Source organism: Thermobia domestica, chromosome 7 (genome assembly GCF_964235325.1).
Source record: "Thermobia domestica chromosome 7, izTheDome1.hap1.1, whole genome shotgun sequence".
NCBI lineage: Eukaryota > Metazoa > Arthropoda > Insecta > Zygentoma > Lepismatidae > Thermobia > Thermobia domestica.
In genome coordinates, this window is record NC_137460.1 from 260,823,495 (window position 1) to 260,849,344 (window position 25,850).

General features: G+C 34.8%; 1 protein-coding gene across 6 annotated transcripts; it reads right to left on the reverse strand.

Moving 5' to 3' along the window:
- Positions 1–677: 677 nt before the first annotated feature.
- LOC145690864 (uncharacterized) lies at positions 678–14,054 on the reverse strand. 6 transcript variants are annotated; one of them, XM_081766255.1, is made up of 3 exons: positions 14,003–14,054; positions 8,155–8,814; positions 678–3,221 (listed from the first exon to the last, which is right to left on the reverse strand). In XM_081766255.1, the coding sequence occupies exons 2-3, from the start codon at positions 8,649–8,651 to the stop codon at positions 2,573–2,575; spliced, it is 1,146 nt and encodes a 381-aa protein (XP_081622381.1). In that variant the 5' UTR covers positions 8,652–8,814; positions 14,003–14,054; the 3' UTR covers positions 678–2,572. The 6 variants fall into 6 exon arrangements, with proteins under 6 accessions (XP_081622381.1, XP_081622383.1, XP_081622379.1 ...); XM_081766257.1 differs by lacking the exon at positions 14,003–14,054 and adding an exon at positions 13,693–13,990; XM_081766253.1 differs by lacking the exon at positions 14,003–14,054 and adding an exon at positions 13,651–13,990.
- Between the last annotated feature and the right edge of the window lie 11,796 nt (positions 14,055–25,850).

Sequence of the window (25,850 nt, forward strand, 5' to 3'; positions counted from 1 at the left end):
TTTTTATCTGGTATAAAAGAGAAAAACGAACGTGAACAATCTCTTGTTTTTATTTTAACGCTCGTCTTGTAAACTGAAGACAGTCTCTGTTATTTTGTACTTCTCCTTGTGGTATATTTTTCTTTTTAATCGTTTCTAACACTCACACTAAAAGAATCATGAATGTGGTGGATTAAACAGATATAACTTTCTTTATAGAAAATGTCACATACTATCATGCAAATTACATGGTTTTAAGTGTATAGTTTTTTGGGAATAAAGTTGGATACAAGGATCGTAGCACTAAGTTTACTATGCTTTAGGATTATATCATTGTGCAGTAGTGACGTAAATATTACCTTTTCTTTTTTGCCATTATTGCGAAAACAAACATTTTCAAGGAATAATTTTGAGTTGTACAAGGGATATAATCTCCTACTATTCGAAATCTCTCTTTTGATCAGGTTTGTGTGATGATGTGCAGGTTTCTTTCTTATTTACTTAGCTCGTTTTGTTCCGCCATAAAGATGAGATCTGCTCGCGCTATAAGTTAGCGGGTGTCACAAAAGTATTATAATCAATTTGCACCATGATTTTCATGGGAAAAGTGGATTAACCTAGGGGAAATGACAACATAAATATTAAAATATTTAAGTTTATTACATAACTAAATTTGAATTATAAATTAAATTATTAAACAAAAGTTATCTGATATCTGCTAGTTCATTGATAGTTAAGTACAATAATATAGATTGTTTAACTGGTTGGACATTCAATTATTTAAGTAATAAGAGATGGAAGATGAAATACGAATATGCGACTTTCAGTTCTCACTCTTGAAAGTTTTACGATAGGCTGATAAATCATTTTATAGTACTCTATGACATCTGTTTACTTGAAATTAATGTAGCAGCAAGTGCTTATACATACCTTGTATTAGAAGTCTTCTAACACTTTGCAACTTGGCGTCCCGAATGTCTGGATTTCGATGCTCCTCATCTCTGCGTCTCTGGGCATCCGAATCAATCATTGAGACCTTGAGGTCCCTTTTTATTATTTTACGAGGGACACACCCAATCCTCATATCAGTCAGCATATTCTTTTCGTGAGATCCACAAATATGGAAACTTGTTGCTCTTTTGTATTCTGATTGGCTATTAGCAAGGAACCGCACCCAGATTACATGGCGAGATTCAGTACACACGTGGATAGCGTGACTGTTACCGCCGGAAGATTTCAATAACAGGATTTCTCGACTTATCCACATCTATCTATGACTTGTCTATAGATTCTTAACTATTAACCAAAATTTCCGCAAATGCGGGGTCACGTAGTCAAAATCGTGATGGTTTATCCTGTTAGTAACCAAGCATAACCTTCAACAAGTAAACATCCTACGAATTTTGCGCAGCAAAGCAACCACAGTTACCTTCGAGGTTTTGTGTATTTCCTTTCTCTGTTACTAGCTTGTGACAAGCTAAAAGAGAAAACTGTTAGTAAAATGCACATTAATCCAAAATAGCCTTTTTCAATTCCTTCAATAAAGAGCAATGTAACCATATTTTTGAATCCAGCGTCACATTTGCTCGCAATTATCTCAGGAGTTCTGGCGTAGTATTATAGGCTACCAGTACGTTCCACCGTATGTTTTAATATTTTGACAATTTTCGTGACAAATTTGGGATAAAATGTTTCACAGACAAATTTTGAAATTATTATTAACTAAATAAAAAATAAAATGTCTGGCTAGACCCAAAAAGAAAACAATGTATTAGTTAGATTATTAATATGACAATAAAGTTTGACACGGATTATTTACGTCAAATACATTGCTTTATTGTGCTCTTGATTATTGAATTTGCAGGTTACATTCATAACTGGTATATGGTGGTTCTCATTAGAGAAAAAGTTTCCTTAGATACAGTTTCTTATTTACACCATCCGAAAACCGTGGAAATAATTTTGGGTTTACTGTATTACAGGATTTATTTTTCTTGGAATATATTTAATTGGAATGCTACTTATTACAAACATTTTGAAATTTAGTTTAGATTTAATGAATTAGCACAATATATCTTTGAATATGATTTTGATACCACTTCTGTGTCTTTAAAGTTGTTTGAATCCTATTGATTACCTAAACTGCTTTTATTAATGTATCTTTTTAGGTATGTGATGTAGCACCCGTTCAGCGAGTTTTTTTTCATAATATATTTGAATACAATTGTTACGAATAAAAGATATTAGTCTTGTGAATTAAAGCGCGTTTACTTACAGTCTATTTCCCCAGTGACAACTGTGGGTAGTATATTACCTCTCATCAGTGAGTAAATGAGTTTCCTCAGGTAAGATTTGTGAGCAAATACTTACCCTCACTCTTGACAGAGATATGACTGTTCACCTGCATTATTTAGTGTGTGGTTATTGACGCTTGATTTCTTCGCAAACGTGGCACGTATATAGTGTTTCGCCCAATGGGTTAACATGTGGATATTTAGAACTGATTTCCTCATTTACTTTCACACACCTATATGAGATAATATGTGGGCATTCACAACTATTTTTAAAAAAATCTCTTATCACAATTAGGACATCAATGAGGTTTCTTAATTATTTTCGTTGATCTATGCTTTGTCGAAGCTGGTTTAAGTACAGGAACTTCGCTATGTTCGCTGCACACGTGTGACATATCTGTGTGCGTCAATACGTGTGAAATAATAGAAGATTTCTCTGTGTATGCCTTTCCACAGTCGTTGCACGAAAATGGTTTCACACCTGTATGAATTAAAGTATGCTTTTTCAGATTTGATTTTAGGGAAAAAGATTTTCCACAATCGTTGCACGTGTGTGGTTTTTCGCCTGTGTGTGTTTTAATGTGGTTCGTGAGATCACCTTTCAGTGCATATCTTTTCTCGCAATAGGAACAGGAGTGCGGTTTTTCACCTGTATGCTTCAACATGTGCCTTTCAAGCAGTGATGGATACTCAAAACTGTTGCCGCAAATCTGACACTTATGTGGTTTCCATACACCACGAGATAACATGTTTGTTTTTACATTAGTTTGTAGAGGGACCGTGGGATCACAGACCTGCTGTGAACATTCTCTGCCCTTGGAAGTGACAGATGTAAAACGTGGGTTCTGAGAAAATGTCTTTTCACAATCCTTAAATGTATCGTCAATTTCTTTAAAAGAGCGCTGTTGGTCACGAGAATAATTTAAAGGATGTAGTTGCGAATGAAGCCTGAAAAACATGAAGTAATGTTCAATGTGAAAAGTTTTGGTGTCGAATGATGAAATTTAGTATATAAACGATAAACAATTAAAATAAAATAATTTCAAAGGGTTCTTGAACGGTATGATAGTTATGCAAATATATACAAAAAATGAGAGATAATAATGGACAATTTTCTTGTCTTTTGAAGAAGTAGGAGCCCCTAAAAAGAGCTCTAAAGTGGAAAGCTAAAACTCACGTATGTCGAATAATATCAGACGGTGAACTCAGGCGATTTTTTTTTGTTTATTTTTGAGCTGCTGCAGATAAAAAATAATATTTGATAACTTAATCGCGGATGGACAGGGTAATGATCAGAAGGCACAAGGGCTATTGGTAATTCCGAGAATTATATGAAAATAATGACACCTGAGTCGAAGAGCTACAACCGAAGTATAAAACGTTTATAAGAAGTGGCTAATGGGAATATTTGAAAATACTAGAGCATTTTCTGAGTCTCCGTTAAGCAGCATAGTAGAACCGGATGAAATAGTGAAACAGAGATATACAAAACCTATTCATTGGAGATCGTACGTTCTATTCCAGAGAGGATGACCTTATTGACTGCATAGGTTAAAATGCTCCAATTCCAATATAGGATATCTTCGGAAATAGTAAACCAAGGATGCCACGATCGAGACCCCTAAAGTTGAGGAGAAGTTTCGTAATTGGGGAAAAAAATTTTTTTTAATGTAGTAAGACTTGTTGAAATCTTATTAAATTAAAAAGAAAAATGTATTTGAAATACATAATGATACAGTATTTCGAAGCTATGCATAGATAAGAGAACATGCTGATTTTTCAGCAATGTTACATATGTAAGAGAACATTTTCAATGAAAATACGACAACAAATATAATTATGGCGTCATAGTAGAATGGAAAAGACAAAGGAGAAGAAGAACATTATGAGCAATGAATATGAACACCGTTGTCTAGGAAATTTATAGTCTATCAGAAAGACTTCGAAATGGGCTTGATATTAACTCAGTTGGAGTTTACGGGTCGAGTTCGATTGTCTTTTGGGACAAACATTTTAGTTTGTAATGATATATTCCGGAAGATACATGATATATTCCGAGTTACTTGTGTATTCATACAATCATTTCAGAACATAAATTATTGTTTAGAATATAACATCTGAGGTATAATTGGTGTTGAGAGAACGTCGGGATATCATGTGTCGAGGTTTAACTTCTAATAGCAATACATGAGTGTGGGTACTGTATTTACCTGCAGAATTTGTCATACTGATGTACTTTCTCAATATTCTCATTACATCTTGGGATGTGTTTTTAAAGATAATATTATAGTCGCTGTATATGAAATATATGCATATGGCGTTTATTTATTTCACTGCTACAGTTGCGTATTATTGCATATGAAATTTTTTGGTCTAGTATATCACAGTTATGTAGAGTAAAATGCACTATTCATTCTATAATTTGAGTAATGCGGTTTTTTCTATTATTTTGAAATTACTTGCATTTCCCCCTTACACTTTACGTGACAGATTGAAATATACGTAATCATATTTCGTTAATCCCTTGCACTGAAATGACGAATCTAGCTCATCATGAACTCCCGGTGCCAAACCACACAATGACAAGCTACACTCGTCATAAAATTTAAAGTGTAGCATCACATAGGGTTACTATTTTGATATTTAAATTTATATAATTTTCATTGAAAAAAAATACGAAAAATAAATGCTAGATAGAGGTAGGAAACTCAGAAAATAAATCGTAGTGGAAGTGGTTAAACACTTCACGTATGGACCTTTTTGGAAATTCTGTGTACAAGAACTAGCGGGAGACGGATAAGTAACTTTCCAAATTCATGATATCAATTTCTGAATTATAGAATGTTGAAATTTCTGATTGTAGAATTTGAAAATCCCATAATTAAAAATTGAAACATGGCTCAAAAGGTTAACAGGGTTGTAGGATAAAAAAACTGTATAAATTTACACTTTCTTTAATTGAAAAGATGAAATCATTTAAGTTTTATGTCCCATGCTTATGTCGGCTGGGAAAGGAGAGTGTGATGACAAATGAACGCATGAGTAGAATGAAGAAAGTGGGAGGAAACAGAAACTTGAGAAAACCCTTGCATTGCTGGGATCGAAGCAAGGACTCCATGCACCAGAGGTAAACGCTGTAACACAGGCATCGCGGTCCTCACTTTCTCTAATTAAGTAATGTAAGTAATTTCGAAAATTTTCATTGCCGTTTGCTGTCTAAGTGTGTTGGATGATTTTTCTACATCGAGTCTCCCGGATTTCAAACAAGTCAAGTTTAATACATTTTCAATTGATATCAGTATTAAAGTTATTAAAACGCGCAAATTGAAAGTCATTTTTTTTAGAATGGATTTTTGTGTTGATGTAGCTCAGTCGTAAAGCACTGGATTGACAATCGGGAGGTTTTTGAGTTAAAATCCCTTAGTGACTTCTCTTTATAAATAGACAAAAATATAATAGAATGAATGGTTGCTACGAGAAATAGTTTCACAAAAAATGAGGTAGCGTAGAAAGGACTTTTGGGATTTTTGGTAGGGAAAATAACATTTTGCGCAAGACCCTTCTGCATTTATTACACGTTCAATTCTTCTGGACACAGAATTTATTAGATGAACCAAAAATCTACTTTCTCTACCTCCACCTATGCGTCAGGAAATATACCCCTCGGTTCATCCCGAGCTCTGGTGGATCTGTTTCATGCCAACTGTTCCTTAGAGTACGGTTCATCTCTCCACAGACGTTTTCCATAGTTCGAGGTGTACTCAGCAAAGCAATTAGGACTTTAGTAAATCTCAGGCTGTCTTGCGAACGATTCCTAAGCCACACGGGAAGAACGTACTGGAGCTTGATCTTACTGGAAGAGAATGACACCATGATGCTGAAGTACTCGTAGTGATGGCATCGTGTTACTCATAATATGTAAGTATTGAGCACTTTCCAAGTGCCCTCCAATTCTGTCCTGCACTTCGAATGGTAATCTAACTCCAAAACGAAATAGATACCTAACGACTGCGTTTTCACACAACCGCATATTGAGTCATAGCGGGTGCTCCTCGGACGATACAGAAAACGGCGCCTTTCATTCGATGTTGTGAATATGGATTCATCTGAGGCACCTAAGTTTTATCAGGGGCGATGTATATTATTATGAGGAAATGCGAAACGGAAAATTCTGTGTTTATCTGAGAGTTTTTGCCCCAGAACAGCAAGACAGCTACGCAAGCCTTCGGACTTCTGTCTGTTCTGCTAGCAGGGTGGGAAGATTCGCTTAGCTTGAAAGTTACTTTTCATTTGGGAAGTTTTATTTGATAAATTTCGTTTTTCTGAGTTCTGTTTCAATTGTTCAGATAATTTTCTTTAAAGGTCGGTCAGAGTGACGGGTATATACTTTTATATACTCAACACATTTTACTAACCGGTGCATATATATACTTTATATATACATATCAGAGAGCAATCAAAACGCATGACTTCAGTATAAAAAAGCTTTTCAGACTACTGAGCTATGGAAAGAAGTTCTGCCTTCCTTAGTGAAGCAAACTAGTCTTTGAAAGTAGCTTATCGGAACAGTGAACTGCTCTGGATATAGTTCTAAAAGATAGTGAACTTACTTTTTGAAACCAAAATCTGGATTTAGATATTCTCTGCTTATACCAGCATTTTCTTTTCCCCACTGATTATATTTCAAGAACGTAAATCCCACGTTGTAGACAGGATATTGAGAAGTAACCTCGGTTTGACAATTAACCACAGATAAACAGACTACACATATTTATGTATTATTACACGATTCTACCTAATTTGCAGTTAACGTTGACATACAACATTGACAGTTACTGATGTGCTGTTAACACCCACCTCTTCTCAAGTGCTATAATACAAAATGTAATAGTGAAGAATTCGAACCAGTGATAAGACTTCGAAACAAACTGGTGTGAATATCCTTTTGACAACTAAAATTTGACATGATTCCTAGAGAGAAAATTTTAATATCATCTTATCAAAGATAGAACTACGTCCGATGTAGTATAACTCATAACGTGTTCGTTTGAATCTGTAGATGAAAGCTCTACCTCAACTAAGATATGGTAAGTTGTTTTTTGAAATTTTACTGATATCAGAGTTATGTCCTAGCTAGGAAATGCAAACCATCTCGACGGAAATAGAGATATTAATAAGTATATGTGTTATCGTAAGACGTCAATGAAATTATTTCATGGCTAGTCTATTGATTTCCATTTTACTCGGTATCTGTTACTATCTTCGTTCTTTGGTAATAAGCGTGGTAATAAGTAATAGTGAATTTGAACCACTTTCTGTTTTGATTGCTTTGTGGATATATTGTCTTGAGAACTGAATGGTTTGCAGAAAATATGTTATCGCTATCTGCTATCATTTTCTTTCTACGGCAATAAAATTTGAAACTGGAAATGACCAATTTGGACCACTGATGGTTTGAATAGAGAATTAGTGGAGATGATGGAATGTTTTCTTTGCAGGCTGAATAGACTGCAAGAAATCACATCTCGATATCTCTTACCGTTTTTACTCTTATACCGTAGACAAACGGACAAAGGTGTTTTATAAGACTTTCGACATTTATGCATAGCATAGTTTGGAAGTTTAAAACTAGACGAAGTGGTAAAGAGAAATGCAAATCTCAAACGTTGAGAACTTACACAGAAGAATGTGAAGAATTTACCTCAAAACGTTGATTATTCTACGTATTATGTTTGTAATATACCATCAGATTTGAATGTTTTGTCTATATTACTCAAATATATAAACATGGTCATTTAAGGTAGAGGCAGAAATCGTTTATTTACTTTACAAGATAAAGATTTACTGTTATCTAAAAATATGAACTAATATAAAAGATTACCTTTGGAATTGATGATATGTTGATGTTTGTTCTTCCATTTTATTACTTGAAAATGATTCGAAGAGATTTCGGTATTTCTTATTTTCATCTATTTTGATTTCGTGAACGAAAGCAGTTTCATGTGTGCCATCTGTTGTGTCTTGCTCTGACTTTATTGAAAGTGATACTGGCTCAGGAATAGAAATATCATGTTTGATAATAAGTTCTGGCTGGACTATATCACCTGAGTTAGAAGTTGAAGGAGAGATGGTTTGCACTTGAAATTCTGGGCTCACAAAACATAATGACGTTGAATTGAAACTAGAAGTCACATTTTGAAATATTGTCGAATTTTCTGTTGAAGATATTTGCAGTTCTGATTCTTTATATTCTGTGTGTACCAAGGATTTCTGTTCTTCCAAGGATTCATTAATATAGTAGTCGTCATTTTCAGCTTTTATGAAAATTTCGCATAGGGCTGAATTCGTTTCGTTTTCTCTTTCGTATGCCCTTTCCATTATGACAATAAATAGTCACGAACGATAATTTGTAATGTATATAAAAAACAACTCTTGATCAAGGTATTTGCAGCTTATTTTAAGTTTAGAAGTTGTTATCATAAGATGATAATGATCCAGTGTCCATCGTAAGTTGAATAACAATGCATTGCACTCAAACAACCTGAAAAATGAAAAACAATGATAAAAATATTCTTTCGAATTTACTGTATAACGTAAGGAAAAACTAGACCATTACAGTGTTTTATATTTAACCAGTGTAATCACTAACTTACAAATAAAATACGGTAATTTTATGTCTTGAATGTAAGGTGAACGCTTCCGCGTAACTTTCACATTAAATCTAAAATGTTATCTATACGTCTATAACTGCGTCTTCAATGACATTATTTGAAGGAAAAGAATAAACATAATTTCAAAAATTAAAAACGCTGTTCGTTATAAGAAAGATAAGCAATCTACTAGTAAATATATACATGATTATACAAGCTGTTTTACAAAAATAACCAACCAGAAAGTTTACGAGTGTGGTAGCACTGGGAAGACTTATGTAAGGTTCCGGCTACAATCGGTTTCATTCGTTTGGTATCTGGGTAAGCTTAAAAAAGATGCAGCTCACGCGAAGTTTTACAACGAAACACGTGGATTAAATGGAATAGTGTTATAACGAACCGGGAAAGTGTTTTAGTGAAACGTTACAGAACATACACACAGTACACAGTGATGCAGCCACAAGAAATCGTGCTACTATTTCAAATGTGGAGCAAAGAATTGGCGGCTTGAAGACCAGAACTATCTTTAACATAAAAAAAGCTTGTCAACTTTAAGCACTGGTGGAAGCATATAGACGTATAACTATGCACTATCTGCCAAATAAGCGAAGGATGCTTTAGGTTAATTTTAATTGACAATCTGAATGCGACAGATGTGTCTGCTGGCCTTCTGCCTTGTATTTTGACAAAAGAGGAAAAGGACAATGGGAAGATCTACTTCGAGCACTTGATTGCTACTGCAAAATAGAACAACTAAACCTAAAGAAGAGCTCTGTATCTTCATTGAAACTTTTTGGTAAGGAGAAGACCAAGTAAGTTGAATTCATGTTTCGTATCGTATTCGAATCTCTATTCCAAACCGTAGTCATATTGTCCTGGTGCTACTTCGAAATGAAGTTTATATGTTTTGAACACCAGGCGACTAAATTCCTTTCGTGCTTCGTCTTTAACGATTTAAGAAAGCACCTTTAAACAAAATCAACTTTTCCGCTATTAGTTTAGCTTCTGTTGATTCGCTTCGCTATCAGCGATATGTAAAGTATCGCACCTGGAAGTACTAGATAAATGGTATTAGGAATTTGATGCACCATTGGCTTTATCTCTCATGATACCCCAAATCGTTTTCTATACAAAATAATGATCTTTTTTGATAAATGTTGCATCACAGCTGGGATCGTTTCAAGGTTGATTGTGTAGTGCAGACTAGATTATATTCTGTTCCCTCACGTCGTGAAGATCTGTTATGGGGGAAGTGTCATGTTGGATGTTACTCTTAAACTCTGTCATTGGAAAAAAGTTTCAAAAATATATTTTGTTGTTTCAAATTAGCTTGTCTACTATAGTGAGTAGCTGTCTCATCTCTTCAGAAATTCTATGTATCCCATGAAACAGATATAAATTTTATCGGTTTATAGTACCCTTGCAACTTTTTCTATATGTATGGGGCTGAATCAGTAACGAACAAGAAGACATTATTGAGTCGCGTTTTCTGTGATCAAAGTGCGACATATGAATTGATGAACTGAAATATTGACAAACCATACTTTTGTAACTTACTTCTCAAAAGAATGTAAATTTTGGCATGATGAGGCCTGCTTAGGGTTTGAGTTTAGAATAAAATATATTGAAACTAATGATCCTTTGTGACTTAAGTTGGCTCTTCCTTTCTGCAGCAGCTGTACAGATCATTTTTGATGGAGCTTTAAATTTATAAAAGCTTCTGTTCGTCCAGATACCAACTAAGGAAACAATCAAGGCACGAATAAACAAAACAATCACTCCAACAAACACTTCTCAGACTTAAGTGAGCCGAAGTTGCGTAAAAGAACATGAACCTGAAAGCAACGTTGTTAAACACGATATTATCCGAGGTAAACGTTTCACATAAAAGGTGACATTTACGGATAAGCACGCTTCGTGTCGAAACTGAGGGTTCCCAGTTTAAAATTTCAGTGACAGAATGAACATATGTATAATAAAAAGCCAAAAAAGAAAAACACTCGTTAAAAAGTTGCAAAAAAAAAGCAAAACATCAATACAAGAACCTCTGCTACGTGTTAACAACACAAAAGAACTCTTCCTTCAATGAATTACCGATACAGGCAACTTTTATAGAAAAATAGTGTTGTGAAACTTTCGGGCTATAGTTATTATCTTGTTATTATTATTATTATTATTATTATTATTATACATATCCATTTATCCAACGTAAAATCACTCCTTGATAGCTTCGGAGTTTATCTTCATCTAGTGTTTTCATTAAGTGGGATTTTGTAATTTCTTAATGTTTCCAATTTGTCCAGTTCTATTGGCAATAAGTTTCTTTCAAAAGGAAACACATCCTTAATCCTACAAAGACTTGTACTCTTAGGATGGGACCACTTTAAAGGACAAGGTTAAATCTATTTACAGAAGGGTGATAATTACTGATCTTAATTATATAGGCAGGCAGCTTGTTACTCATATTATTATAGTTTTTTTTTTTTTTTTTTTTTTTTTTTTGCTTTTAGAATTGTAAGGTTACTCGTATGAATAATTTCAACTGATGCACGACGTCAAGAATTGATTTAGGTATTGTTTTGGGTGGCGAGATTTTTTATGCAGTTCTGAAAATGTTATATTTTATAGTTTTAAGCGTAGAATTACTAGTGTGAAACGATTACAAGTGCTACAGGAACTCGTATTATTGTTTGCACCCACACAAACATACTTGATAACACAACATGCAGCAACATATCTCCTGAATTTAACTAACCTAACCTACCCAACTTATTTTACTAACCTAATCAAACCAAGCCTCTCTGCAAACGCAATTCTTGTTTATAGTGATAACTTATATCAGGATAGTGCGTGTTTCTCGCATAACTAATGTTTAGGTTTAGTTTGTTACTTGGTATTTTGTGGTGAATTCTTATGGAAGTAGTTCGGAGGCGTTGGTGTGTTACGTTGCTATTTAAAAATTGCAAATTACAATAAGACATTTATTATATTAGTATTTTTAGTGTTACTTAGTCTGTTAAGTATGGTTAGGAGGGCTTGACCACCTCGATATCTAAACTACTTGCTTCATGTTTAGTCTTGTCCTACATTCATCAGTGTTTTTCACTTGCTTCTCGTATTTTGTGGAAATGCTCTTGTTTTCAGTGAATACATACTTTGCAAGAGTAAAATTTTAGAAGCTTGCTTTTTGTCAACTGTTTAGTGTTGAAACAAATTCAATATAAACATTTTTCTGTTTATTCATTAAATTTATTTCTATCACTTCATACAGAATGTTTTGATCCCACGTTAATAGGTACTTCGAGGTAGTGTGTTTTGTCTTGATTGAGGGTGAGTTGTTAACACAGTACCGTGATGATTCATGTTCTTAAAGATTGTGATTGGTTGATGTTGTAATGTTGTACGATGTGTATGGCGTGTTGCCCGTGTAGCAGTTGCGATAGCTAAACTGTGACAGGATACGGTTTTCCAGTGCTTGTCCTAGGTTAGGTCATAATACGTCTGTTATTTTTTGATGTATGTGTTGTTTGATTCACAATGTGAAAGAATAGTAGTTCGTTATTTGAATATTGAAATAACATGATTTAAATTATACTTTTGGAAGGAAAACGATGAAAACGAAAGTAGAACGGATAACGTCATTGTTATCATACAACGTTTTGCATTACACTACGTGGAAATAGTTCATCATTTTTTAAAATTTAGTTCCATTCCTTTCTGAAATATAATAAAATCATTGTTGTTTCATTATTCAGATAAATGTTTGACATCTGATTGTTAGCGGGATACCAACTAACGAACTATATTCAATTGACTTCATGGCACTTTACTTAGCAAGAATATGACGAACCTGTACGCACTTATTGAGGCATGCGTCAGTAAGAGTCTAGAGAGCATTACTTAGAACAAAAATGGAGATTGAAAATTGTGAAACATATTTTTAATTTCCGACGAAATTCTGAAGAATCTACACTACTCTCCCAATTTAGCCGTAACAGATAGTGGAAATGCTATGTAAATTTGAAAATCAAAGGTTCGCAGAAATGGATATAATTGACAGCACCTTTTGAAGAAATACATGGTTCATTAGATAAGACGCTCCTATGAAATAAAAAAAATAGGTAAAATACGATATAAAACACTTTTCTTGAAGGAATGAGAGTTTGAATTTAAGTACTGTAAGTGCAAAAGACGCTGAAATGAATTTTGAGAGATACTAAAAACATTGCGTATGTGTCTCTAAGTTTGTTCTTCCGCTATACGTGCTTATGCATATTGCTCTAGTCGCTGACGAGCCTGCTCCCTACTGACGCACTGTCTCGTTACCGCTCGGGCTCAACTTACTGCGCGGACTCGGTTAGATAGCATTCGTGCTTTTTATTGGCCACCCAGCACAAGTTGATTAGTGTTTGATGCACTGTAGTTTTTATATTATCTGCAAATGATAATGGAGCTAGTCGTTTAGTGCATGGTCTGCTAAAAATAAATACAAAGCTCTAATTTAACCTGAAAATGTAAGAATTGTATCAAAATTCGTGAGAACTATCTGCTCGAGTAATGATGAAATATATTCCTATTATTTCGCCTGCTTTATCTGACATAATTTTCTCAAGAAACTCTCCTTGATGAATTAATACTCTGAGTCATCAAACCCTTGTTCAAAAACAGGTGTAAAACAAATACAAAATTACCGTCTCAATTCATTTTTTCTTTAATACAAATCTTACTGAAAAATTAGTATTAACTCTTGACATTTCATTAGAAGTTACATTAATGAGCATTCTTCTTCATCCTCCTCTTCTTCTTCTAAAAACTTTTAAATCTTAATTTGCTTTTACTCTCTCTTGTACAAGATCTATCTACAACTAAAAAATATGATTCAGACAATGCAAAATTTTACAGAATGCTCTTGAAATTGGCGAGAAATTAAAAAAAAATTGTGAGAATTAATTTGATCGGGGTATATTCACATTAGCCCCTCCCACTTTGGGGGTGGTGAAGGCAAACTAGTGTCATATAATAGTGCTGTATATGTGCTCAGAGAAATCATCAAAACAAAAAGTGTGCTAAAATATTTACCGTAGGAACAGGGTTGCCAAATTAAGGACCAGCATGATGCTATAGCGTCCACCCAAGGAGGAGCTAAAAAAACTAGCGCCAGAAAACAATTCTAAAAATTTATTCCCAGAAAAGTATAAAGACAAAAAATGTGCTCTATTATTCACTGTACAAACAGGGTTGCTAATTGGGAGGCCAGCGTGTGATAGGCTCACCTACCTAACTCAGAGCCACGAAACTATTATTTAAATGTTATGCTAGAATTGTCATATGCAACAAATATTTATAATATTTATTATAAAATAAAAAATACAGTCTCAGAGACCATTTTACACTAGAACACTCAGCAGATGATAACATCGGAGAAAGTGAAATATTGGTGGCCATGGCCCATAGTTCTAGGTATCGTCTCAGCATTTGTCTGGTGTAACAGGAAAGTCCTAGAAAAGGCTAGGACGATCTCGGGACTTCGTACTCCGATTGCTAACAAAGAACTGTAAACACTATGCTTGCTCAGTATTTGCTCAACTATTTGCGGTAGAAACAAGACCAGCAGCAATTTGGGTCTAGAGTGAATTCTTTACAGTGTGAGCCGATATCTTGACCACATCATTTGCCTTAACTGCATTCGCTTTCAACTCCCGGGGTGAGAGCAAATGAAAACAGACCTCCACAAAGATCGCCAGAACTTTATCTTGGTTATCTTTATATTTGACACAAATTCAGTTGTCCCCCGTTGGGTGAGCGAGGCCAGCTTTACGTTGGCCCACAACTAAGCAACGTAATTTGTACAGGAAAGAATAGAGCACTTTTTTTTTCTGGAAGCTCATTCTTTAGCACTAATATTTTTTGCTAGTTTAGTGGCTCCCCGCCTAAATTAATCTTCTAATTTCTCGCCAATTTGAAGAGCTCATTCCTTAAAATTTTGTTTTTTGTGAAGCCTATTTTAGCCCATTTTTGGTGCTACTTTTAAGAAATGTTCTCAATTGGGATGGGTCAGCTTCACGCACGTCAAATCAAAAATGCTACATAGACGTGGAGAGTTGACAGAAAGTATTGGACTGGAATTATGTACTAGAGGATAACAAGCGATTAGTAGAAACACAAAAGAGAAAAATGAATAAGGAAGCGATGCTGGTAAAAGACGAATCCAAGTTGTAAGGGCCAAGACTACAAGAGAGAGTAGAACTGGAGAAGTATAGAGAGTAACGAGACAAGCAGAGATTAAGTGATTGTATGTACTGAGGACGATTCAACAATCACTGCAAGTGAGGAACGTAGATGGAGACGATAGACACAACAGGAGTGAAGGGGACATGAAGGTGGAGTTCTAGTAGTAAACGGATTTGGAAAGTAGAGAGGGAGGTGAAAGGAAACCAAGGAGAGGAACTGAGAGAAAGAGAGGGGTGCAAGTACCAAGAAGAGGTAGAACTTTGAGAATTGCAACATTCCAAACGTTGTATGTGGCTGGAAAGGTAGCGGGAGCGGTGTGCAGAAGGAGAAAATATAACAAAATACTTTGGTTTGTGTAATATTTACCTGTACCTTGGGCAGAAAGTACTCATACATGTGCACTATACTTAGCAGAATGTTAATTTCATATTAACAAAAGAAGAATGTTTTTAATATATGTAAGATATTATTATGGGATAGTTGTTGATATGGACATGTTTTATGGTTACCTCGTCAGCAAGTTTGTGTGCTTGGAAAGTTAAGAAAAGAATATTATAAGTTATATCAAATAATAAACCAGTTTAGCACCGTTTATAGACGTTGTCATTTTTATAAACAAGGTGAGATTAATGGTATTTAAATATCGAAGCTAATATTTTCATGTCAAAGAAATACTACCATTTCAGGTTTTTATCTCAGCAAACGAACCAGGTTTACGACTATCTTTTTGATAAGTCGTTATAAAAATTTTGGTTTACCTCACCCGGGACTTTGTAAATTCAATTCCCGAAGAAGAGTAAGGTTGAATTTACTTTTATACTACAGTTAATGAATACGAACTTAACCATATTGCGAAGTGGTAAAGTAATCATAAGAAAAATGGACAACGAAACAATGCAGCATGAATCAAATAATAGTGACAGCGATGAGACTAGTGTAACACCAGGATTGACATCGGAGGATCGAATCTTGTTAGCTTTACAGCGACAATTAATTCAAATGTCTACCGAGTTAAAGCAGACCATGGAACAGAAGTTTGACAAAGCTAACAAGCAAAATGAAGAATTAAAGCAGACCATAGAGCAAAAGTCTGACGAAGCTAACAAGCAATGTGAAGAATTAAAGCAGACCATGGAACAGAAGTTCAACGAATCTAACAAGACCATAGAACAGAAGATAGAACTGAAGTTTGACGAAGCTAACAAGCAAAATGAAGAATTAAATAGACGAATGGACCAGAAGTTTGACGAATCAAATAAGCAATATGAAGAATTAAGTAGACGGATAGAACAGAAATCAGATGAAACGAAACAGACAATTGTCCAGGTGGTGAACGACATATCCTCACAGTTCGAGGAAAAGTTAAAAAGGATATCCGATGATTGTCAAGAAAAGCACAATCACCAAAACCAAGAAATTAGTGCTGTAAAAAAAGATTTAGAAGTAATAGAATCTTCCATTAAACAGCAAAAGATCCAGGTCACCAACAATTCTAACAACATACGTGTAAATACACAGTTGTTAGCTACTATACAGGAAGAGATTAGAACATTACAGGCTAAAGACCACATTTACCGTAATAACTTGGATAGTGATCGCTTGGAGTTTCCCCACTCACCGGAGATGAACTCGCCTTCGCCGGGGTCTGATGAGGATATTATACTAGAAGAAAGTTGTCCGAAGAGTACTGATGAGCGAAACATAGATGGTGTGACGACACAGCATGTCATGGATAGGAACTATCACTCAACAAGAACAAGGAATGAGAAAAGGAAGGTAAAATTAAGTGTTAAGATGAGTGAAATTCGAGCTATGAGCAAATTCAGTGGTAAGTGTAATGAGAATGCTACTTCTTTCTTAGAGAAATTCCAAGACGAATGCAATATAATGTGTATAGATAGATCACAGTATATGAAATTAATACCCCATGTATTACTCCCACCTTGTTCCTTATGGTTTAAAGCCATACGTGATCACATTAGTACATATGAGGAATTCAAAGCGGCATTGATCGCAAATTATGAAAATGACTTTTTGCTGGCAAATAGAGATGCCACCCTTAGAAATCAACACTTCAATCCTCGATTGCACAAATCTCTTGTAGAATTTGTTGTAAATGTCTACAACGAATTAAAGGTTGTTAATCCATTACAATCGGAATCGAGAATAATAGCATCGATTCGAAATTTGCTTCCATTTAAATTGCAACAGATCTTATTTTCCACACAGTGTATGAGTTTCAGCCATTTATTGATGCTTGTCCAATGCTACGAAACTCAATACCATGCCATGATTCCACAATTAGGAATGGGTAAAAATAAGAATAATTCAGATCATTTGGTGCCTGTTCGGAATTTAGATATCCGAAGTGTGAATAATATGAAACCTAACCTAAGCCGAGTATACTCTAGCAATCAAAATGAGCAAAATAGACAAGGTTATGTAGAGAATCCGCCTAACCTAATTAATCGTAGCAATTCCTATGTTAGACCATATAGTCAAAATAGATTTAAAAATCGACGTAATGTATGGCGAAATTCCGGAAATACAGCGAACTACGCGGATAGACGTAATGGAAGGACAAGAGATGGCACTTCGCATCAAGATCCAGGCATTGAAGTAATTTCTGTACAGAACAATAATACGGGACATAATCACGATTGTGCTGTACAGTGTACTTTATTGGAACCATACACGAGTATGAATTTAAACTAATCGCGGCTGATGTGGTAGGGGTTAAACCCATGTCAGCTGTAGATTCTCATGAACATTTATCTAAAAATTTAAGTGATAATTTTTATGAACATTTATCTTCCAATTTACATGTACATGCTAATTATGAAAATGATCTTTCACATGACGTCACTGTAAATAATTATTCTGAAATAGCAATTAATAGGTGTCAGTACTAATTTATACCGGTTGTAAATCGTTGTTGGTTTGAAGATGATACTGTCAATGATGGTTTTAATATTGAAGAAAATTTTGTATTTTTAAAGTCATATAGTACAGCTAAAATACCTATTAAAGTCAATGGGTTAAGTACCGAAGCTCTACTTGACACAGGAGCAAATGCCTCTCTATTATTGTATTCATTGTGGAAAGCAATTACTAGTAATTATTCGAATCCTAAGCTACAAAAGGCTGAGAATCTTATTATAGTTGATTTTACCGGTAAACATAAAAAGAGAGTAGCAGGAATTACTCGTGTGACAATATCTATTCAAGATTTTGAAATATCAATCCCTATTCTGGTAATAAAGGATCTTAACGAGAAATTAATTATGGGCTTAGATTTATTATCCCAATTACGTGTCATGCTTGATTTTAAAAACCAAACGTTGACGATACCGGGTATACCTCAGGAAATCGTTCAGAAACTGCTTCCAAAATTAGATAATCTTGCTTGTCAATATAATGATATGTCTCCTATAGTGAATAATGTTTCTATTAGTGCAAAAAGTGATAAATTAAATGATCCACGATTGGAAGACAAACAAAATTTGGTGAATATAAAGGACGATGTATTATTTTCTGAACATGTTAAATTACTCGAAAGCAGCCTTGATTTTGCTGATAATATAGTAATAGCCGATTTTAAGAACATCTTATATAAACATAGAAATGTCTTTTCAGAACGTCCTGGACGTTGCAAGGATTTTGTTTATTCTTTTAAAGTTAAAACAGACAAACCCATAGTAACCAAGCCCTATATAATTCCATATAGATACAGGGAGAATGTACGGCAGCAAATTGCAGATATGTTAAGAGATGGGATCATTAGGCCTTCAAGAAGCGTCCACCTTAATCCATTACATGTTGTTCCAAAGAAAAATGGTTCTTTACGTGTGGTATTAGATTTGAGACGCACGAACAGTCACATTGATCTAGAACAAGTGAGGTATCCTCCAGTAGAAGAAATACTAGCTTCTTTACAAGGGAACACTGTATTCGGAAATCTAGATCTAGTGATGGCGTATAATCAGGTCGAGTTACATGAAGATTCAAAACCATACACAGCATTTAGTTTTGAAGGTCACTTGTACGAATACAATCGTGTAGTCTTTGGGCTTATCAATGGTAGTGCAGCATTAGCATCCTGCTTGAACAAAGTTCTAGGTCAAGACTTACGCAGCAACGTGATAACTTATGCTGATGACATCTTAATCATGGAGAAAAATCCACATGAATACCTGAAGTACTTAGATATAGTTTTAGAGAGATTGGAAAGTTCGGGCCTTACTATCAATCTACAGAAATCCAAATTTTTGCAGAATTCTATAGAATTTCTTGGGTACCAAATTGATGCCTCTGGTTTACAATTCAGTCAATCTAAAGTTCAAGCAATAGAAGATCTGCCTGCGCCTGTAAATGTGAAACAGACACGACAAATATTAGGACTCTTCAATTGGTTTCGCAAAGCCATCCCGCGATTCGCTGAGATAGCCCAGCCTTTATTTATGATCATAAAGAAAGGAGTACCATGGCAATGGGGTCCGATTCAAGAACACAGTTTTAATAAGTTGAAGGAGTGCGTAAAACGAAACATCCATTTGAATCACCCCAGATATGACGTTCCTTTCTATGTGCAGTGTGACGGTTTTCAACTTGGAATCTCTGCAGTACTATGGCAACCTAACCCAACTATTCAGGGACCAGCTGTTATACATTGCGCTAGCCGTACTCTAAAGAAAGCTGAAAAGGGATACACCACGACAGAAATTGAACTTTTGGCTATACGTTTTGCAATACAAAAATTCGCTCCATATCTTAGCGGGTGTCATTTCATAGTACTTACCGACCATAATTCATTGCGATACCTTAATAGCGTACAAGGATATAATAACAGATTACTTCGCTGGTCGTTAGATCTTCAAGCTTATGATTTCGAAGTACAACACATTAAAGGGATAGATAATGGACCCGTAGATACCTTATCACGTCTGTTTCCTGGAGAAGAGCAACATATTTTGTCCATTAACGAATTTAAGATCTTACAGGATGAAATAGCTACCATTTCAATAGAAGATTTAAGAGAACATCAAATGAAGTATCATAAATACAAACAAATCATGGAACATTTATCTTCATGCGGCGAGGGATGTAGTTGTCCCAAACACTGGAATTCCAGATTTAAATTAAATAACGGAATTTTACTTATTAAGGATTTTAAATTCAAATCTAGGAACAAAATTTGCATTCCACCTACGTTAACAGCACGCATATTAAAGGCCTACCATGATGATTTCGGACATTTTGGGTATGTGAAGGTATGTGCCTTGGTTAATAAATCTTTTTACTGGAAGGGAATGAGAGCTCAAGTCAAAAATTATATCAATGACTGTATTGAGTGCATGCGAATTAAGCATAATTACCAGGCTATACAAAAACCAATGCTATCAATAACGCCTGAGAGACCACATTCATTTCTGTCGATCGATTTATATGGACCTTTACCCAGAGCAGCTACTGGAGAAGTTTATTTGTTAACAACTATGGATATCTTTTCACGATATGTGGTAGCCTATCCCTTGCGTAAAGCAACCTCCGCTGCTATCGTGAATAAAATTCTGAATGTATATATTCCACATTGTGGCCCTATCGAACATATATTATGCGATAACGGTTCACAATTCAAAAGTGATGTGTTTCTCAAAGCCATGAACAAGGCCAACATTAAAATTCATTTTGTGACTCCGTACCACCCAAGTAGCTCCGTGGTAGAAAATGTACATCGCAATTTTGGTATGTTGTTTCGGCACTTTTGTAAGGATAAACATGCTGAATGGATTAAGCATGTCAACCAAATTACGTACCTTTTGAACCATTCTATATCAGATACTTTAGGTGTATCTCCTGCTAATGTGCATAATGGCTCTGATTTGATTTTCCCTGTGGAACAACATTTTGATGTCAAATTAGAAGATTCGACAATTATAGATTCATCCAGTTTAGTGAATATGGTGAAGATCCGAAGACATAACAAGTTTTTGAAACGTAATTCCCAAGTAGAGTCATTGCAAGAAGGAAAATATCGGATCAAGGTCAATGACTTAGTTTTTGTTAAACAACATCCACAAAGTAATATGTTGTTAAAGAAAATTTATAAATTTTGTGACATTTTCTCAGGTCCTTATTTATGTTTTAAGGAAATAAATCCTAAAGTTTTCGAATTGTTGAACGCTAAAACGGGGATGTCAATTGGACTTCGCAATATAGATGAGTTAAAGGTTTGGAAACCTACTCCGTATACAAAGGAAAAATGGATGCATCTAGTGAAAGAGTTAGTAGCACCTGACATTCTTGCTCAAATAAATAGGAATGAAAAATAATAATAATAATAAAAATGTATTTATATAATAACAAAAGGGTGTCTTTTGTTTCTGTAAAAATAGATTTATTTACTTACATGTGCTTAATCAAACGTAGATTGTGTTTAATTTTTGATTTTTGTTCAATTATATTTTCTTTGATTTTCATTCATCAACGATAAGTTTTCAATAACTTGAATTCTTTCTTATTAACGTGAAGGATTATAATTTAATGCATGATTAATCAAGCACAAAATTGTTTTCATTATATTAATTTGTGTTAAAACTTTATTGTTAAAAGTAAGTATTGATGAAGTGTAAAATTTGTTTAAAATATATGTGAAATGTAATGAAGTGATATACAAGGTGCGATCAAAATATGATGGACATATGCTATGTAGGAACATTAATGTAAACGGACCAGTGGTTCTTGAAGATAAAAGCCAAGCCAACTCATGACTTTTATATTCAGTCCCTTTGTCCAGCGACATTTTTATATAACAAAATACTTTGGTTTGTGTAATATTTACCTGTACCTTGGGCAGAAAGTACTCATACATGTGCACTGCATGTGCATACCTCGTCAGCAAGTTTGTGTGCTTGGAAAGTTAAGAAAATAATATTATAAGTTATATCAAATAATAAACCAGTTTAGCACCGTTTATAGACGTTGTCATTTTTATAAACAAGGTGAGATTAATGGTATTTAAATATCGAAGCTAATATTTTCATGTCAAAGAAATACTACCACTTCAGATTTTTATCTCAGCAAACGAACCAGGTTTACGACTATCTTTTTGATAAGTCGTTATAAAAATTGTGTTGCCAATTACTTTATCTCTAAGAGAGATCGATCAGCTTTAGAAATCGAACGATCGGATAGTAATGCAGTAAGGATGGATTTAGTATCAGTAACGAAACAAACTGTAACATAAGAGTGTTGAAGAGATGACAGAGCGAAGCAAAAATTGTGTAAACTTCGGCAAGAAAGGTAGTAGAGGAGGAGCGCAATTTGTAACTAAAATGAAAGTTGGAAAAGAAATCATAGAAACCAGAACCAAGACAGTAGCGGAATTTACAAACATCAGCATATAAATAACGGGTATCTAATGGGAAACGAGAAAGCCAATGGTAGGAAATAGAATCGTAGATGCTCGGATGACGAAGGCCAATTGAAGAGAGTGGGTAGGGGAAAGTCTATAGAAAGTCGAAAGAGCGTAAGTGTACATACAAGGTAAGAGAGTCCTGGTATGAGAGAGAAGGGGAAAGAGGGGGCATAGAAAAGTGCGAGTAGTAAGCCCACCCGTTGGAGCGAATGACCCACAGTGACGTCATAAGACAAAGGTCAATGCTCTTGGCCCGGGGTCAATGACCTAGGGGTACTTAGAACCACCACCTCTAAATTTTGGCAGGGATACCTTGGCCCACCCCCTAAAGTTTGGCAGGGGTACATAGGACCACCCCCGTTAAATTTTGGAAATTGCCAAATCTAAAAATTGGGTATGGTAGCCTAGGACCATAGTATGTACCTCTATCAGTACTAGGGGTACACCTCGTTCCCCTTTATGGGTAAAAAAATTGCTAAAAATTCAAATTTCGGAGGATTTTGACCTAATTTATCCCCTTTGATGAGGTGTTATTACCCTATATGGTTATATGGGCGTATACAGGTTCCATTACCTTTCATAAGACATGGGTATATTAATGCACACTTGAAAATTTTGGGAGGGGTACCTTGGCCCACCTCTTCAATTTTAGAAATTGCCAATTTAAACATTTGGTATAATACTATAGAACCATAGTATGTATCACTATAAATTTGGGTGGTCCACCTCGTTCCCTTTCATGGGTACAAAATTGTCAAATTTTAGTACAACCACGTGTTTGGTCTTTTGGCCCAATTTATCCTCTTGGATGAGGTCCTATTACCTTATATGGTTATATGGTTATGTATAGGGGTCTATTCCCTATCCCCTATCATAAGACATAGGTACATTTGTGCACCCCTTTAAAAATTTGGGAGGGGAACCTTGGCCCACCCCTTAAATTTTAGAAATTGCCCATTTTACACATTTGGTATAATAGTATAGGACCCTAATGTATATTACTATAAATTTGGGTGGTCCACCTCGTTCCCTTTTAGGGGTACAAAATTGCCAAAATATAAACGTAAGCAATACGTTGTACCACGTGTTTCGTTTTTGACATAATTGATTCCCTTGGATGAGGTCCTATTAGCTTATATGGTTATATGGTCATGTATAGGGGTCCACTTCCTATTATAAGACATGAATATATTGATGCTCCCCTTTAAATTTTTGGGAGGGGTACTTTGGCCCACCCCTTTAGTTTTGGAAATTGTCCATTTTATATATTTGGTATTATAGTATAGGACCCTAATATACATCACTATAAATTTGGGTGGTCCACCTCGTTTCCTTTCATGGGTACGAAATTACCAAATTTTAATACAACCACTTGTTTGGTTTTGGCTCAATTTATCTCCTTGGATGAGGTCCTATTACCTTATATGGTTATATGGTCGTGTATAGGGGTCCATTACCTATCATAAGACATAGGTACATTTGTGCACTCGGGAGGGGTACCTTGGCCCACCCCTCTAATTTCGAAATTGCCCATTAAATATATTTGGTATTATAGTATAGGACCCTAATATAGATGACTATAAATTTTAGTGGTTCACCTCGTTCCCTTTCATGGATACAAAATTGCCAAATTTTAGTATAACCACGTGTTTGGTTTTGGCCCAATTTATTTCCTTGGATGAGGTCCTATTACCTTATATGGTTATATGATCATGTATAGGGTTCCATTCCATATCATAAACCACAGGTACATTTGACACACCTTTAAATTTTTGGGAGGGGTACCATGGCCACCCCTTAAATTTTGGAAATTTTCCAATTTAAACATTCGCTATCATAGTACATGACCTCGACATGTGTCATGATAAATTTGGGTGGTCCACCTTGCTTTCTTTCATGGGTAAAAAATTGCCAAAATATAAACGTAAGCAATATGTTGTACCACGTGTTTGGTTTTTGGTCAAATTTATTGCCTTTGACGAGGTTTTATTACCGTATATGGTTATATGGTCATGTATATAGGTTCATTTCCTATCATAAGACGTTGATGCACCCTTTAATGCATCATGATGCACCATAGGCTCATACATTGATGCACCCTTTAAAATTGGGCGGGGGTATCTTGGCTCATCCACTCAGTTTTAGAAATTGTTTAATATAAGCATTTGGTATCATAGTACAGGTCATCAATATATACCACTATAAATTAGGATGGTCCACATCGTTCCCTTTCGTGGGTAAAGAACTACAAAAAATCAAATTTAGGATGTTATTGACCCCAATTTAGCACGTTATATGGGTATATACAGAGGTTTATTACCTTTATATGTTTATGTTCCCTTTTTAATTTGGGAATTATCAAATAACAAAATTCGGTAAACGTTTTCTAGGACCCATTGTAGATGTTGGTGTTCCTCTTATGGCCAGATATTCAAAGTTTAAAATTTATTGACCTATTTTTTGATACGGCTTTATTATTGAATGAGTACAGGATTTATTACTTTTTCATGAGACAGGTGTATTTGTGTACCAATCTTAAATTTTGGAAGGGGTACATTTCTTATTGTCATATCAATAATTGGTAATTGTTCTTAAAATTGGATAGTATCTCATTCATTGAGTAAATCATTGTCAAATATTAGTATGATTACGTGATCAGTTATTGACCTATGATGGGATTAGAAGTCCAGGACATTGATACACAAACTTTGGAGGATAATTTGAGAATTGTCAAATGAAATTGCGTCATTGGTTTTGATTATTCTAACCTATGGACCAAATATAAGCAAATATAAACAGTTGGTTCTACTCAGGTAAACAATTGACAGACATTATTGACCTTATTGAACATATAATGGTATGATTAATTCTAAGACTTAGGTATATCGAGAGAAGTATTCTTTAAATTTGGGAATTGTGATAAACAGAACTTAACATAAGGCGCGAAATTTGAAACAATACTTTGAACTTTAGTCACAGCTCATAGTTTAAGATCATTTGTGGTGATTGATTTGACCTTGAGCTTTAGAAATCTGATAGCTAACCTTGTTGAATCTTATGACTCATAGTCTTAAGGGAATACATGCTACAACACTGAAATTTAGTCACAAGGTGATGTAATCTGACTCTGGCAAAGTTATTGTTGACGCAATTTGATTAGTTGATCACCATCTTTCGTGCAATCTGATTGGTTGATGATTTTCAAAACTTTGCTGCATTCAGTTGGTTTTGTTTAGTATTTAAAATGCTTTTAAATTTTTGTTTGAAATTTTTTTGTTT

Coding starts and splice junctions, on each gene's coding strand:
- LOC145690864 (XM_081766255.1), bottom strand. CDS start 8,651: ATGGAAAGGGCATACGAAAGAGAAAACGAAACGAATTCAGCCCTATGC. Junction 3,222..8,154: donor ACATATCATCAATTCCAAAG/GTAATCTTTTAT, acceptor CATGTTTTTCAG/GCTTCATTCGCAACTACATC.